The sequence below is a fragment of the Lissotriton helveticus genome, chromosome 1_1 (assembly GCF_964261635.1).
Source record: "Lissotriton helveticus chromosome 1_1, aLisHel1.1, whole genome shotgun sequence".
Lineage (NCBI taxonomy): Eukaryota > Metazoa > Chordata > Amphibia > Caudata > Salamandridae > Lissotriton > Lissotriton helveticus.
In genome coordinates, this window is record NC_136057.1 from 1,836,362,172 (window position 1) to 1,836,376,312 (window position 14,141).

At 44.7% G+C, this 14,141-nt stretch overlaps 1 protein-coding gene across 1 annotated transcript in view; it reads right to left on the bottom strand.

Annotated features, from left to right (window-relative positions):
• Positions 1 to 14,141, bottom strand: part of LOC144753573 (cytochrome P450 2D15-like) — a 318,479-nt gene that overhangs the window by 229,300 nt on the left and 75,038 nt on the right. Inside the window, exon 3 of the mRNA XM_078641220.1 lies at positions 13,637 to 13,789. Coding sequence (XP_078497346.1) covers positions 13,637 to 13,789 — 153 coding nt within the window. The remainder of the gene's footprint in view (positions 1 to 13,636; positions 13,790 to 14,141) is intronic.

The following is a 14,141-nucleotide window of genomic DNA, read 5'->3' on the forward strand; positions in this document are numbered from 1 at the left end:
GGCTTGCGTTGTAAAACTTGCGTTGTAACAGCATGCGTGGTAAAAGCATACATTGTAACAACGTATATCCCAGTTGGTCACACAGTGGGTACAGTTTACAGCAAAATCATGGCAATAGGACTGGATTCTGTAGAAACAATTAGACGTCTACCTAAAGCACTGGTCGGCGGGGCTGAGGGGGTTCACATATGCCTCCTCTGTAGTCGTTTCATTTACCCCATATCTCCTCCCATTTTTGAGGGCACCCCCGAGCCACAAACACCACCTTCTCTTGCAACATGCACCAGTCCATGTCTCGTTTCCATTCAGCGATTCGTGGAGGCGTGACTGCTCCCCAGAGTCTTGCATTGTTGCGTTTAGCTACCATCTGGCCGAGTGTAACCCACAGCCTGCCCCTAGCCGGTAGGTCTGTTGGCTCCCATATATTCAATATGCAGCGCTTTGCCTCCGGGCGCAACTCCACCTCCCACACTTCCTGCATGCATCGCACCACCTTTACCCAGTATATCTGTAGTATTGGGCATTCCCACAGCATGTGAAAGAAGGAACCAACCATTCCACATCCCCTCCTGCACTCGTCACCTTCACTCCTGCCCATCTTTTGCAGCCTAGTGATTGATATGTACACCCTATGTAGAATTTTAAGTTGGATAGGCCGCAGCCTAGAGGAGATAGCCACCTCCTATGGGGAGGCCAGCGCGCTCCCCCACTCCTCTTCATCAATTTCAAGACCGTCCGCCTCCCACCTCCCTTTGAGGCCCAGGAGTAAGTTGGGAAGGTTATTTATCAGTTTCTTATAGGTGAGTGAGATTGCGTGATCCGGTATGTGTCCGTCCAACAGTCTATCTTCTAGGGGGGATGCTTGAGGGGGCACTGTACCATGTGGGATGTTTTTCTGCAGAGAATGACTGACTTGGAGGTACCTGAAGTACTCAGTGTCCGCCAGTTTGTATGTGGTTTGTAGGGATGGCAAGGACTTGACTCCGCCAGTGCCCCAGACGTCTCCTATCCGGGAGATACCGATGAGGTTCCACTTTTGGAATCCCTTAGAACGACCCAGGTGACCCAGTCGTTCGGATACCCAGAGTGGGGTAGCCATGGTAAGAACATTGTGCCAGCCCATGTTGCGTTGGGCAATGTGCCACAGTTGTACCGTATGAAGAGTTGGCCCCGTCAGTTCGTGTCCGCCTAGCCGCGAATATAGTGCTGCTTCGTAGTTCCCCCCAGGTAGGAGCCACCTATCCATGCCGTATCCCGGTTCGTTACCGTCGCTATAGGTACGATGATTAACAGCTGAGAGATGTGCGGCCCAGTAATATCTGCGGATGTCCGGCAAGGCTATACCTCCGTCGTACCACCCCAGAGTCAGTTTCTGCAGAGCTATTCGGGGAGTACCGGACCACAGGAGGTTTCTCAGCGTCGCCTCAATAGCATTAAAGTACGAGGATGGGACTAGGTCAGGGTAATTCTGTAGGGCATAGAGGAACTGGGGCAGTGCCATCATTTTAAAAAGGGCTGCCCGGCCCAACAGGGAGACCGGAAGCTTTTGCCAGGCGGCGGAATCGCGCTTGAGCCTCTGGAGGGGCGGGAGCAAGTTCCTCTCATTCATGGCGGCTTTGTCCTAAGATATAAAAATCCCTAGGTGTGTAAACCCTTCAGTGGCCACTTTCATGGGACAGTCACGTGTGAGTATGGGGTTGGGACCGTGAAGAACATAAAGAAGGGACTTATTTCAATTGATACTGTACCCAGAGTTCTTGCCAAAGCTGGTGAAGATGTAAAGGGCTACGATTAGTGATTTCCGGGGCCAGGAGAGGTATAGGAGGATGTCATCGGTGTATAAGGAGATCCTGTCCTCCCAGCCGTCTGTCCAACGAAGCCCCTTCAAGGAGACGTCCTGCCTGATCCAGGTGGCCAGCGGTTCAAGGGAGAGGGCAAACAGAAGGGGCGAAAGCGGACACCCCTGGCGTGTCCCCCTCTCCAGTGTAAATGCCTCAGAGACCTTATTGTTCACAACCACCTGGGCTAGCGGTTATGAATAGAGGAGTCGTATCCAAGAGATTAAGCTAGGGCCGAAACCCAGTATAGGAAGAACCGCCATCATGTACGGCCACTCAAGGGTGTCGAAGGCGATTGCGGCATCAAGTGACACCACCACTGCATCTTCTCTTATAGTGTGACATCTCCCCAACACCCCGTTCAATCGGCGGAGATTAAGTGCCGTATTGCGGTGGGGCAGGAAGCCTGATTGGTCCGGGTGGACCAGTGTAGTGAGGACCGATTGGAGTCTGTTAGCTAAGACTTTTGCTAAAATCTTAGGCTCCGCGTATAACAGGGAGATGGGTCTGTATGAGGCACACTGCTCCCTAGGCTTCCCTCCCTTATGAATCGCTACAATAGTTGCTAGTCTTTGGTCCAGTGGCAGCACACCCTTGGTCTTGCTTTCATCGAACATACGCTTAAGATAGGGGCTGGCGCTATCAGGCTTGAGCTTGTATAGCTCAATTGGGAAGCCATTCGGCCCAAGCGCCTTACCGGAACGAAGATCTCCGATCGCACGCTCTACCTCCGCCATGGTGAGCGGTGCCTCCAAAAGATCCCGCTCCGCATCAGAGAGGGCCGGCATCCTAAGATCCGCAAGCAGTGAGACCGAGTCCTCCTCGGGACGGTCAGACCCCCGACTATAGACTGCTTGGAAGTGGTGGGCAAATTCAGTGACTATGTCTCGTGGTTCAGTGAGTACAGTGCCTGCTGCCTTCCGAATCTCAGCCACCACCTTACTTGCCTGCTGCTTCTTGTCGAGCCACGGCAGGAGCCTACCCGCCTTGTCCCCTTGGTCATATATCCTACCCTCCCTGGTGGCAGTCATCCTCCGTGCTGCCTCCGTTACCATCGCCTGGTATTCTGCAGTTTTTAATGACATTCGATGACGCGCCGCCGACGTATCCTCAATACGCGCTGTCTCCTCCAATATACCCAGGTCATTCTCAATCACAACCAGCTGTGCCTCCTTCTCTTTACGTCTACCAGCGATTTCCGAGAGGGCCTCTCCTCTAAGGACTGTTTTAAAGGCCTCCCATAATGTGATTGCCGAATCTACTGCACCATCGTTGCTGTCAAAGTAGTTGGTTATGGAGAGGATCAGTGCCTTGTGGAGGTCCTCATTATGGAGATACCAGGCATTGATAGGCGCCACGCAGCCCTCCCGTCTACTGCCCACGGGAAGATGGGCTATGACCGGCGAGTGGTCAGAAATACCTCTCGCCAGATGCGTTGCTTCACGCACAACTGTGTCTGGGAGCAAAGGATTAAGTACATGATCCAGGCGGGAGAAGGAGTGGTGTGGCCCCGAGAAGAAGGTGTACTGCGTGTCTGTGGGGTGTGCTAGGCGCCATATGTCTGTAAGGCCAAACGTTTCTAGGAAGTCCCCCAACCATCTCTGCCCCCGAGTTGTATCCCTTGAAGTCCACCGCTATGAATAGCTGCCAGTCTGGGAGGGACAGGAGGAGTTTACCAAGATCAGTGTACGCCTGCGACTGTAGGCCTGGCGGGACGTATGTGACACTAGGGTTAGTCTGCACCCCTCCCATTTACCCGAGACTGTGGCAAAGCGGCCCTGCGGGTCAGCATCTGTGTGATCAGGAAGGAAAGGGAAGGCGTGCCGGAGCAAAACACCCACCCCTCGGGATCCTGTGGTGAAACCAGAGTGGACTGCCAGCACATAGCCGTACCTAGACAGGGCGTGGCAGTTGTTGCCCAACAGATGAGTTTCTTGTAGCAGCACAGCGTCAGGCTGGTGACACTTGAGGAACTGCAGTACCATGGTGCGCTTAAGCTTGTCCCCCAGCCCGTTTACATTCCAACTCAGTATCTTGAGGCTTTTGTCCCATTTCTTAGCCATATTCACAACTGACTTCCTGCGTAGACCTTGGGACCTTTGCACGCCGCCGGATCCTTCCATGCCTCTCAAGTGTGCCCAAACAATTAGTGCTTCCCCCTCCCCAACTCCCCACAACTCCTCACCCCCCTTAAGTCCTACCATCCCCAGTCTGCCCCCCACCCGCAACACCTCCCCCCTCCCTCCCCTGCTCTCAAACAACTCCACTTCTCCTTCCCATCGTGACCCAACTGGATTCATTACCCACCCCTGGAACATCCCCCCCACCCTGCTCCCTGCTCTGTAGGTTTCAAACTACCCACTACTCCAATTAGCAGAGCGCCTTTCGCCCAGGCCCAGCCCAGGAGTGAGGGAACGCCCCCTCCCGGGTAAACTCTGTTAGGGAAAATGTGCGCCGGCCCCAACTCCAGCCGCCATACCTGCGCTGCCCCCAGACTAGATACCCCTCACCTTTGTGTAGCGCCCACCGGGCCCCCCCAGAGTCTAGAGTCTTTGGGCAAATGTAATTACCATCCCTACATGCACATCAAAAACCTTAAAACAGCACAGTACAATATACTTTACAGTTCAGTAGGGCATGGTCCCGCGGCAAGAGTCCTCAGCGTGCAGCCGCAGCACAGATAGTGTCTCATCGGGGACTGGCTGATCTTGAGCGCCACGATCGCTGGCTCCATACGTCCCCTTCTGATTTGTCTGCAGCGGACCCGGGGGACTGGGCCCGGTTCTCCCTCCATGTGTCATGTTCCTGTCGCGCCCGGTCGGTCGGCGCTGCCGTGTCAAGCCACTCCTGGACCGCCGCCGGCGAGGTGAAGAACATGGATCGGCCTTCCACGATGATCTTCAATTTGGCTGGGAAGAACTTCATATATTTGCTGCCCCGGTCAAGTAGCGCCACTTTGACTCCCAAGAATGAGCGCCGCTCCTGCTGGACCTGCAGGGTGAAGTCGGGGAAGAACCGGATAGTGGCTCCCTCGTACTGTAGGTCTCCCTGTTGCCGTGCCACGTGGAGGATAGGAGGCAGACTGGCGTCAATGCTGGCTCTGGCACTGACCGGGGGCAACCTCCCCATGTAACAGCCAGTACCTTATTTTTATGACAGACCCGGATTGGGTGATGATGGGGGGGGGCTGTGGACCCTTATGGATACCAATCTTTAGAAGACTGAGGACCCCTGGTATGAGGATCTAAAGGATGCCAGTGGACGGACACTTATCCAGACACCGGCCTGGTCTCTCCTCCTACCGGTGCTAGAGAGGAGGATGCCTCTTTCGCAATGGTGGTGCAGAGGGTGGCTGAGATCCTGGAGCTTACACTTCCCTCAGTGGTAGTCAAGACAGACGTCTTGATGGAGGTGCTTCAGCCGGGGATTACTCTCATTCACTGAAGCCCTTACCGAAGTCCTACTTCGGGTCTGGACTAAACCCTGCACAGGGGCTCCTGTGCATAGGACAAATGTCTGTCGCCATTGCCCTGGCCCACACGACCCCAGTTTCCTCAACCAGCACCCCACCACAGAGAGTTTGATGGTCCAAGCCTCTACTTCCAAAGTCAATCCTGGGGCATTCCCTATAACTCTACCAGCCAACAAACCTAAAATGCTGGATACCTCTAGGAAGAGAATGTTCTCCTCCACCAGCCTGGAACTGCGGTTAGTGAACACCACATGCCTTTTGGTCTGATACTCCTACAGCATCTGGGACTCGGTTATGCAAATTCTGCTCATGGTGTTTGTATTGCTGGACCCTGATACTGACCAACAGATAACATCACTGCAGACATTAGGGCTGGAGCAATTGGTAGTGGGTTCGACCCAGCTGGCCGGCAACACCATATTCCTTTTGTTTACAAATTCGACTAAGCTCTACAGCTTCTTTGGACTGACCACTATTTAATAAACTTTAGTCTTCTTATGGATGATCCTATGGTGAGTAGTGCGGTCATCAGACCCTGACGGAGGGTCACCCCTGCCTCTTTTTCTACTCATTTTAATATTGCAGCCTTGTCTGACACAGATAGCATAAATGAAGTAACTAAGACCTCTGAACATGCCATAACAACTACTTTGAATATAGTAGCGCCTATGTCAAGAGTTAAGACCAAGAGTAAACCATCCCCTTGGTTCACTTCAGCATTGAAAGTTGAGAAACTGTCTAATAGGGCAGCAGAACGTCTCTGGAGGAAAACACAGACTACCAGTGATCAAATTAAATATAAAGAAAGCCACGGTTCACATTTAAACAATATTAAACAGGCTAAAACGCTGTATTTAACAGAGAGGATTGAGAAAGATGCCAACTCTAGCAAGGAGCTATATGAAATTCTGAAAGAGTTGACCACTCCTGAAGCTATCCAACCCTCCCTCGTTCCTACGCAGGACTGGGTTGACAAAATATCTTTCTTTTTTGACGATAAAGTAAAAGCTATCTATAGATCCTTTCCCCAAGAAAACAATATTCCTATGCCTTCAGCTATGAAGAACCATTCACTGGTACCTTTGTTGACCAATTTTAACCCAGTAACTTGTGAACAGGTATCAGAAGTTATTGTTAAGATCTAATCTGGCTCTCCTGCTGATCCTCTTCCCCCCCCGGATCTATAGGAAAGTAGCCTCATGGTTGACACTGGGGCTAACGGAGATTTTTAATATGTCTCAGGAACACGCTGTTGTACCAAGAAATTGGAAGATAGCGCAAGTCAAACCCATCCTAAAGAAGCCCACTCTAGATGCCAGTGAACCAGGCAACTACCGCCCCAAAGTCTAAAGTTCTGGCTTATTACTGGAAGTTACTCTTCAGTGACTGGTGAGACTAGGCACTGAGTCACTCAAAACACATGCATGCCATCACTCATGAACAAATGAATTTTTGAAGTATGGTCTTAGTAAGTAAATGCAGTATAATAATTATAAGGTATCATTTATAAAGAAACATTTTTGGGTATGCAAAATATACCTCTACTCAGTTTCCACTGTGTGCTGTTAAAGGCCATGTACGACAGGGCTGGATGAAGACAGTGACTTTAAAGTTGAATTCAGCCACGCAGCTAATAAATGCTCACGCACCTGGATGGTGCTGAGCATAGAGACTGCTGCCAAACAAATTAAATTTATACTAAAAGAGATTGAGACACTGGAAAATAAAATCAACAGTGACTCAAGTATCACCAACGCGAAAACTCTTTTAGACAAAATAGCACAAACAATAAAAGAATTTGAAGAATTTAACTCTTCAAAAAAAACAGACAAACTTCAGAAAGATATCCGTAAATACAATAAAGAGATAACATATCCATACTTACACAAAGATTTTTATCAGGCTCAAAACAATCCTAGAGGACCTAATCCTAACCATCAACAATATAAACGAACAACATTTTCTGAGACAGGCTCTGAATCTGACGGTGAACAATTACCAACAGGACATTTCAGATCGTCCTTTGACCAACAGCCGTCAACCTCCCGTCAGGTTTTTTTAGGCCAGGACAACAGGAGGGGTGGAGGCCCCCCGCAGAAACCCAGGGGAGGGAGACGAGGTTGGTACAGAAATCAGTATACCCCAGGCCAACGGCAGACCCGCAATCAATTTTACCAATGGTAAATAACATGTCCACTATTCCGATTTTTAATTTATCCAAACATACTTTGACCCAAGCAGAAATATCTGTTTTGACTTCTGGTTTATCATTTGTTCCAACTTATAGGAATAACCAATTTCAAACTAAATGCGAATTATACAAATGTTTCCGATCAATAAGGTTAAAAAAAATGTTTGCCTCTAAAGTTGATACACAAGAAAGAAATCTGACGGGTCTTCATCCACCCTCGACATTTTTTCCCCAAAATAACATGGTTTCAAAAAATATCCTAACCTTTGAAAATGCTGTTCTTATTGAAATTGAAACACTGTTTAAACAACAGATTTTCTGTAGGAATAATCTGAACAAAGAAGAACATCTTGCACTAAAAAATCTTGAATCTTTGAAAGAAACGGTAATTAAACCTGCCGACAAGGGCGGTGGCCTAGTACTATGGGACCGTGAAGCCTACAGACAAGAAATGCTGAAACAACTATCTGTAGCAGATAATTACAAACTACTAAGATCAGATCCCACCCCGAAACTAGAAATAGAAATAAAGACCTTAAGCGATCAAGGACTTAAAGGAGGTTGGCTGAGTACTAAAGAGGCTGCCTTTCTAATGAATAAATCTCCAACAGTACCAGCCATATACATCCTCCCAAAAATACATAAACATGCCACTGAACCACCAGGGAGACCGATTGTTGCTGGCTGCAATTCAATTCTGAAGCCACTTGCGCAATATTCGGATTTCTTTATAAGACCGTTTGTAATTGAGGCAGACACATACATCAGGGATACCACCTCTGTGATAACCAGACTAGAAAACCACGACTACAATCCAGATCAGGAATACTTAGTAACTATGGACATCACCAGTCTGTATACTAATATTCCGCAAGATGAGGTCCTCTTGCTTATTAAAGATCTTTTAGACAGTCGTGAAAGACCACACACTGTCCCCAGCGAATTCATAGTGAACTGTATCAAAATCTCTATGTGCCAGAACTTCTTTCTCTTCGAGAAGAAGTTCTATCAACAACTGAAGGGTGTCGCAATGGGGGCAGTTTATGCCCCCAACATAGCTAACATTTATGTTACAAACTTTGAAAGAAAATTCATCTATGACAGTTTAAATCCGTTCTTGGCCAACATATCATGTTGGCTAAGATATATAGATGATGTCTTCCTCATATGGAAGGGAAACAAGGAATTACTGACACAATTCCATGAGTGGCTGAATAAAAGAAATCCACATCTACAATTTACTCTTGACTATAATGCACATGAAATGAACTTTTTGGATTTAACCATCAAAGCGAATGACGACAATACTATCTACACAACTTTGTATACAAAACCAACTACACGCAATACTCTGTTGAAATATAACAGTCACCACCCTAAATCTCTACGTGACGGTTTACCCTTTGGACAGTTTCTGAGGCTGCGCAGAAATTGTTTCAAACGGACTGACTATTTCCATGAGGCAAAAATTCTGAAAGTAAAGCTGCTTGACAGAGGTCACCCAAACAAGCTCCTCAAGAATTCTATGAAGCGCGCATGGTACAACAATCGAGAAGCACTGCTCCAGACTAAACCTAAGAACAACCAGGCACCACTGGTATGTGTAACGACATTTGGCACATTCAGCCAACAAGTAAAAAGAATTATAACAAAAAGTTGGCCCCTGTTGAAAGAACTACCCGAATTAAAAGAGAAACAAATGTTCGCGTTCAAGCGTGGTCCTAATCTGAGAGACCGTCTGGTACATGCCTATGACTGTCAGGATTTAAATATTGTGGACAAAATGAAACAGCTGTCCCCAGTACAAGGCCATTACAAATGCAACAACTGTATGGCCTGCAACACTACCATTAACATCAAAAGTTTTGATATTAATGGTCGTAAAATTACCATCAAGCACTTTTCCAACTGCAGAACCAGTAACGTAATTTACTGTATTCAGTGTCCATGTGGACAACTCTACATCGGTAAAACCACCCAGATGATCAAGCAGAGAATTCTTCAACACCAGTCTCGCATTCGTCGCACAGTTGAGAATGCCCCATTAGTAGATCACTACTCTCTTGCCAAACATTCTGAAAGAGAAATGACCTGGTGGGTGACTGATGTAGTAAAATCCTCTATTAGACAGAAAAATGGCGATAAAATTCTGACCATTAAGGAAAACCGCTGGATTGAAATTGCAGATAGTGTTAAAAACGGAATGAGTTCCTGTACAGAATGGCATACCTTAGCATGTCTGACTTGAAAGCTATTGATTTGTAACTGTTCAGGTTTTCACTGAGTTTTTCCGATTTTCTGCTTTCCTTGACATTTGTGTTGACTGTTTGTTAATTCCTAAGTAAGCCATGATAGTGATATATTTGAACCACCAAATGTACATACATATTGAATCAAATGACGTGTACCAGTCAAGATGATGTTTTAATGACATGTGATTAACAAGTAGATCTTTTGTAAGCTGTGACTCTGATGTAAATATATCACTTTATGTATAGGAATTGTTTAGACTGTGAGCGCCTTTTCCCAGGCGACAGAGCCTCCCTTTATGATATAAAACTGGCTATTTAAAAAAAAAAACATCCTTGAAAACCAAACCAATACAAACTGAGTTATATATAGGGCAATAAACAGACATCTGATTTCGAGCAAACCCTACTGTGACTAGGAATGTGACACTAAAATCCAACCTTGTTGTAAATGCACCTGCCGATTTTCCGAATGCAACAACGAATGTGTAATATCGATTTACATATCGTTACAAACTACTAAGAGGCCTTTCTGATGGTTTTTGCCCATCGTTAAACTAAATTTTATACAGAAATGCGATGATTTGTGCAAATATTCTAAATAAGTTGCACAGGCTAAGATGGCCGCCTCGTTTATTTCGAACTTCGTGGCGACTTTTTCCATGGCGTAATCTCGAGAGATTACACAATAACTTGGCGTGCACCTACGCATTTAAAAACAAGCCCCACTATGGTAACATTGTTGCAAGCCTTAACCCAATTTGTTTGCGGTCCGGCGCGTCTATGACTGAGATTCCTTCTTTCATCTTCGGGAAGTAAGTAACTTAGAGGAATTATTTTGAAAGATTTTTCTTTCACCTCTTAACTCGTTGAGTCTTGTTTTCCTTACAATCGGGACTAAAAAGCATATGCTCTTTATTGAGGCCACAATATAGAGAGGCCTAGTGCTCTATGAGAATATACAACTACATGTATCGAACTAGTGTCACGCTAGTAAGCTAGCGATTTTTAGAGTTGTTTGCAGCATGTATATACCGGCATGTATTTAACTGACTAAGTTAAGATGGCGCTCAAAATGTGCAAGTAACTGTAACAGCTATCAGGTGATATAATTTAAACGAACCTATTTAACACTCGATTATGCTGTGGTGAATATGTCCCCTAACAAATAACAAAAAATAAACCCTCATGTTATATCTGCCAAAAAACAGGTGTGTTAACTTGAAACAAACGTGCTTGCAATTTGACTGGCTATAGATTTGACAAGCCATAACAACCTGTTGATACGATCTAGTACGATTCAAACCAACTAGCACAACACTTGAAGTAGCTATTGAAAATAAACCTTCAGGTTGCTCGTGTCTAAAAATCGATTTGTCAACCCGATATAAATGTTTATGTAAATCGAATGGCTTCGTGAATTGACAAACCTTAACAAATCGGACTCAAAAAATGAGAGCTTCATGTAAAACATGCATAAAATTATAAAGCTGCAGTTTGAATAAGCATAATACATTGAAAGCCTAAAATGCGTATTTCTTTATTTAACTAGAACCTAACGGTCGTCCTCTCACCGATCAGCAAGTATTGGATAGTTTGTTGAACATTTGAAATCACTTCAGCTTATAATACGAGGTAAATGAATAAACTGCCCCTTCTTTTTGACAATCAATGGCATTGCCTGTTTCAAAACTGTAATGGGTTGATATCTTATCGGTTGCCCCCCTTTTTTTGCAGTAATTCTGGCACAAAAGGATTAATTTCTTTGCTTCTCATCACCAAAACCATTGGAATTGCTGTTGTCTTTTTGAATAGAGAGAGGATTTATCTCTACTTGAGTAAAAGTGAGTCTTCATTGTTGTTAAATTCAATGACATTTGATTTTTGATTGAAAGATAGATAAATAATCTGTTTTGCCTACCTTTTGCAGCCGCCACACCGACTGCACAAGAATTTAGTAAAAGGCTCTAATTAATATAAAAGTATAGATTGTTCGAACTGAATTTTGCATAGTTTTTAACCAGGTCTGAATATATTGTAATATAATGTTGTTTTTTTCACAGAGGGTCATCTACTGTATGTAGAATTTCTTTGTCCTGATGATGGTCTTATGAAAAATTCCTTAAAAGACCGAAACGTCGACTATCCAGTCCAATTCTGCATGTGATCCATTGTATCATCTTTGATTTTCTTCTGATTTTTAGTTGAAATCATTGTGTTATTTTGTGTTAGCAGTCTGGACTTTTTGCTTAGATATATCAAAGGAGGAAATAACCTACACCTTGAATATCTAACTAATACCTATGTATGTACCCTATTTTATAAGAATGTTTTCTTCTTTTTTATAAAAAGATTCTTTGTCTTGAAAACAAATAATAATCTTCAGACAATATAAAACCCTGGTCTTTGCATTTATTTACTGTGTTAGTGTGGTAACACTGTATTTATTGATCTTTTGTGACTCTTTGCCTGAAGTTAAGGATTCACTACAGCTACTGACTAAGAACAGTTTTAGGAACCTTGATTTTCATAACAGGCCCTAACAACGCTGACAAATAGTAATAGAACAAAATCCCTTGCTGGCCTTTTTCTTATAACAAGGGCTGGATGATGGCAGTGGGTTTGGCAGAGGCCATGCACCCAACTACAACTCGGGCCACCACCACGAACAGTGTTGTCATCAATGATGTCATTTCAGTACATGTCATGGGAGATGTAATATGTAAGGTCATAAGCAGTGCATGTAGTTATTGAGTTAGCTATTCCTGGTGAAATTCAGTGTTTTTTAAAAGTTGAAAATGTTACATTTAAACTGACATTTTTTCCTAACTGCAAGGTCACTAACTTTTGGATTTTTCTGTGATTATTTAAATGCTTACATATTTATATGTATACTGTGGTGGTTGCAACTGTGCAGTTACAGGTAGGTCACAGTTTCCAGAGGAAGAGAGCTTTTTTTTTTTTGCAGAGTTTTATATAGCGCGAACTTGACCCGATTAGGGTATCAGAGCTTTACAAAGCACCAGTTACATTACATGAGGACACATTCATTTTTGCTAGGCACTAAAAACTAAAAACTTTGATGAATCTTCAAAAAACTTTCAAAAAGAAATGTTCTTCCACCTCTGTGCCTTCCTGTAAAGGTTTGGGGTGTTCTGAAAGCATGCATGATTTGATGAAAAATCTTGCCATTTTGGAGCAAAAGAGGTGCCCGGGTTGGACTTGAAGAGTTTTCAACAAAACAAAAATAGGACCCTTAACTAAGCAAGGGAAGCTTTTTCTCTCATCAGCCATTTCGGTCCCGCAGTAGTGAGCAATCTGATTTGCTGGTTGCAACTCAGGAAAAAATGCTAGGAATACCATTAAATGGCTTGGGGACTTGGTCCCCGTTTCCTGAAAATGTTTTTTAAATGGTGCATAAAGGGACAGGTTAGGCACACCCACCTGGCACTTGTGTAGGGAATAACAAGAATCAAAAGACACAATCAAAGAGTTTTGCATCCTTTTAAAATTAAGTCGATTTTAGAAGTACTTATTTGGGAAAGATCACTTTAGAAAAACATTGATACAGAAGAGATTAATTAAGTATTGAGGTATTTCTCAAGCAGGTCAGATTTCAGGAAGTGCTTGAATTAGTTGAAAGCTAAATGGTAAGGAGATCCATCTCTTTAGTGCATGTCCGTAGAAAGAAAGGGCGGTGGAATAATCTTTATTTAACTATTTGCAAAAGAGGCAAAGGTTTCTTCTGCTTCTAACCACGCGGGTGCACCAAATAGATAAAGGTTTAACACATACATTCAGTACGTTAATTCACATGAAATGCTTCTGTAGTAAAAGTTGAGTCACACCCTTGGCATCACCAATATTCAGTTTGAAAACAACTCACCTTCTTCAGCTGCAAATGCTGAGCAGAGAAAGCCAGCCTCCTCTCTAATTCGTTCCTCCAGGGACTTCTTCCCGAGTCCAAAGTTCCTCAGGGTGGAGAGCGAAAATCTTCTCTGCTCCTTCCAGGCGTGGCCATATCTCGCCACAACCACCCCTGCGTGAACCAAGGAAAAGAACAGACAGACTGTCATATGCTGACTGTACATAAAGAAAGACTGATTTGATGATCGACGCCATTAACATCAGAGAAAGTTGATTGCACTATTATTTTGTAATGATACAGGTGATGAAACTCCTATTGCGACTGACCCGCATGTATGCTACTATACCCTAGGACATGACACTCACAGTTAATATCACAACCTAAACCCAAGATGGCATCTCTGACTCTATTGGATGCGCCAGTCATAGGGCATTAAAGCAAAAAAACAAGCATTTGCAATGCGATAGGCCTCGCATTAGTAAAAGTATGAGGTATTAGCGTTGCTAATAATAATGCAATGCCA